The sequence below is a fragment of the Mustela nigripes genome, unplaced genomic scaffold (genome assembly GCF_022355385.1).
Source record: "Mustela nigripes isolate SB6536 unplaced genomic scaffold, MUSNIG.SB6536 HiC_scaffold_2043, whole genome shotgun sequence".
NCBI classification, from domain to species: domain Eukaryota; kingdom Metazoa; phylum Chordata; class Mammalia; order Carnivora; family Mustelidae; genus Mustela; species Mustela nigripes.
The window spans coordinates 1-2,128 of NW_026741450.1; the positions used below are offsets into that span (position 1 = coordinate 1).

The 2,128-nt window shown below is 50.1% G+C and overlaps 1 protein-coding gene across 1 annotated transcript; it reads right to left on the reverse strand.

Annotated features, from left to right (window-relative positions):
• Positions 1 to 6: 6 nt before the first annotated feature.
• On the reverse strand, positions 7 to 1,902 carry LOC132008904 (protocadherin gamma-B3-like; the record flags this gene model as incomplete). The annotated part of the gene is made up of 1 exon (XM_059387392.1): positions 7 to 1,902. A coding segment is annotated over exon 1 (1,677 nt), but the record flags the coding sequence as incomplete, so codon positions are not given.
• Positions 1,903 to 2,128: the final 226 nt, after the last annotated feature.

Below are 2,128 nucleotides of genomic sequence, written 5' to 3' on the forward strand. Positions count from 1 at the left end.
CGGCGCGTTGTCGTTGCGGTCGCCCACCAACACGCGCAGGCTCACGTTGGCGCTGAGTGTGGGCGAGCCCTGGTCGCGCGCCTGCAGGGTCAGCTCGAAGGCGCGCAGCTGCTCGTGGTCGAAGGCGCGCTGCGCGAACACCACCCCGCTCTGCGCACTCACGGACACGTAGGATTCCAGCGCCCGTGGCTCCAGGTCGCTGGCGATGATGGAGTAGGAGACGCGACCGTTGGGCCCCAGATCTGGGTCAAAGGCGCTGACTTGGGCGATGGAGGCTCCAGGAAGGTTGTTCTCGGCAATGTGAACCAAATAGAAAGGCTGTTGGAAAACTGGTGCATTGTCGTTGACATCAATTATGTTCAAGGTGACACTTCTGTTGGAGGAGAGAGGCGGCTTCCCCATGTCTGTGACTGTGATGGTGATATTGTATTCTGGAGTCTGTTCTCGATCTAGGGCTCCATCTGTGACCAACTTGTATGTATTTTGTGTATCTTGAACTATCTTAAATGGGAATTTTCCTTTTAGTTGGCAGAAAACTTCCCCATTAAATCCAGAATCCAGGTCACGTATTTTGATCAGGGCAACAACAGTCCCCAGCTCAGCATCTTCTTGAATATGTTTAGATTCAGAATCCAAGGTTACCTCAGGAGCATTGTCATTTTCATCCAAAATATCTATTTGAATTTTACAGTGTGCAGTGTGTCGTCCACCATCCTTTGCTTCCACCCCAATTGTGTAGCTCTCTCTCTCTTCAAAGTCCAGTTCTCCACCAGTGGTGAGTTCCCCTGTTTTACTATCCAGCTTGAACAGCTGTCTCACTACATTGCCAGTGTTGATGAAAGCATATGTGATCTCAGCATTGACCCCCTCATCCAAGTCAGTGGCCATCACACTTAGTACAGAGGAGCCCGTGGGCAGGTTCTCTTGAACAGTGGCCCTATACACATCCTGGGTGAACACTGGTGGGTTGTCATTTGCATCTGCCACAACCACAATTACCTGGGTAGTGCAGCTTCTTGCTGGGTCCCCCCCATCCACAGCAGTGGTGAGGACCAGGTGGTGGCAGGACTGCTCTTCCCTGTCCAGGGGAGTATTCACTACCAGTTCTGGGTACCTACTGCCATCTGGGTTCTCTTTCTGAATCAAAGAGAAGTGCGGATTGGGACTGAGGTAGTACTGCTGCAGGGAATTGACACCTACATCAAAATCTTGAGCGGATTCCAGGGAAAAAGTGGCTCCAGTTAGGGCCAGTTCACTGATTTCCAGTTCAGTGATATTTTGGCTAAAGGTCGGTGGGTTATCATTGATATCCTGAATTACCACACTTATATGAAAGAAGTTCAAAGGCTTTTCCGCGACCATTTCGAATTCTAGAACACATGTTGACTTCTTGCCACAAATCTGCTCTCGGTCTATACGGTCGCTCACAAGTAAGTCCCCGTTCTCAGTACTCACTGTAAAGAATTTCTTCTGTGCAATAATCCGCAGGTTTCGGGTAGGCAGATCTCGCATGCCAAGCCCCAGATCCTTGGCGAGGTTCCCCACCAGTGAGCCCATGGCCAGGTCCTCGGGAACAGTGTAGCGGACCTGCTCTGGGAGCACCGGACAGAACAAAGACAGCAAAAAGAGAAATGGCATTCGTCTCCGCCCAGCTGGGCCCTTCTGTCCCAAGCGGTCTCCCATCCCAATTTCTGCGACGTTGCCTTTCTGATTCCGAAGAGCTACGATCGCTAAATGATCCCAAGAACTCTCTGAGCAGGAGTAACTCCTTGATTTGTCTTGGCAGGCGGACTCTCTGACAGATATCTCGGCGGCAGAGAACCAGAGAGTGAGTGTCCAGTTACCGCGGTTCCGCCTTGGGGAGGCGATTGCTTTGTGTCGGGAGAAGCTGATACTACGCTCAGTACTAGCCAACAGCGGCACCCCGCGTCCCGGCTGCAGAACTGCAGTAGTGGTTACTAAATGAGCTCCAAATCAGGAGTGGGTTAAAAGAAAATTCTACTGTATCCTTATACAGATACTCATTCTTCCAATTTTACAAGGATTTTTAACATCTTAAATATTTACTATATCTCCGATCTGGCGGTCATTTTATTTGAATTTGAACTTTACCCATCTAAATCAAGTG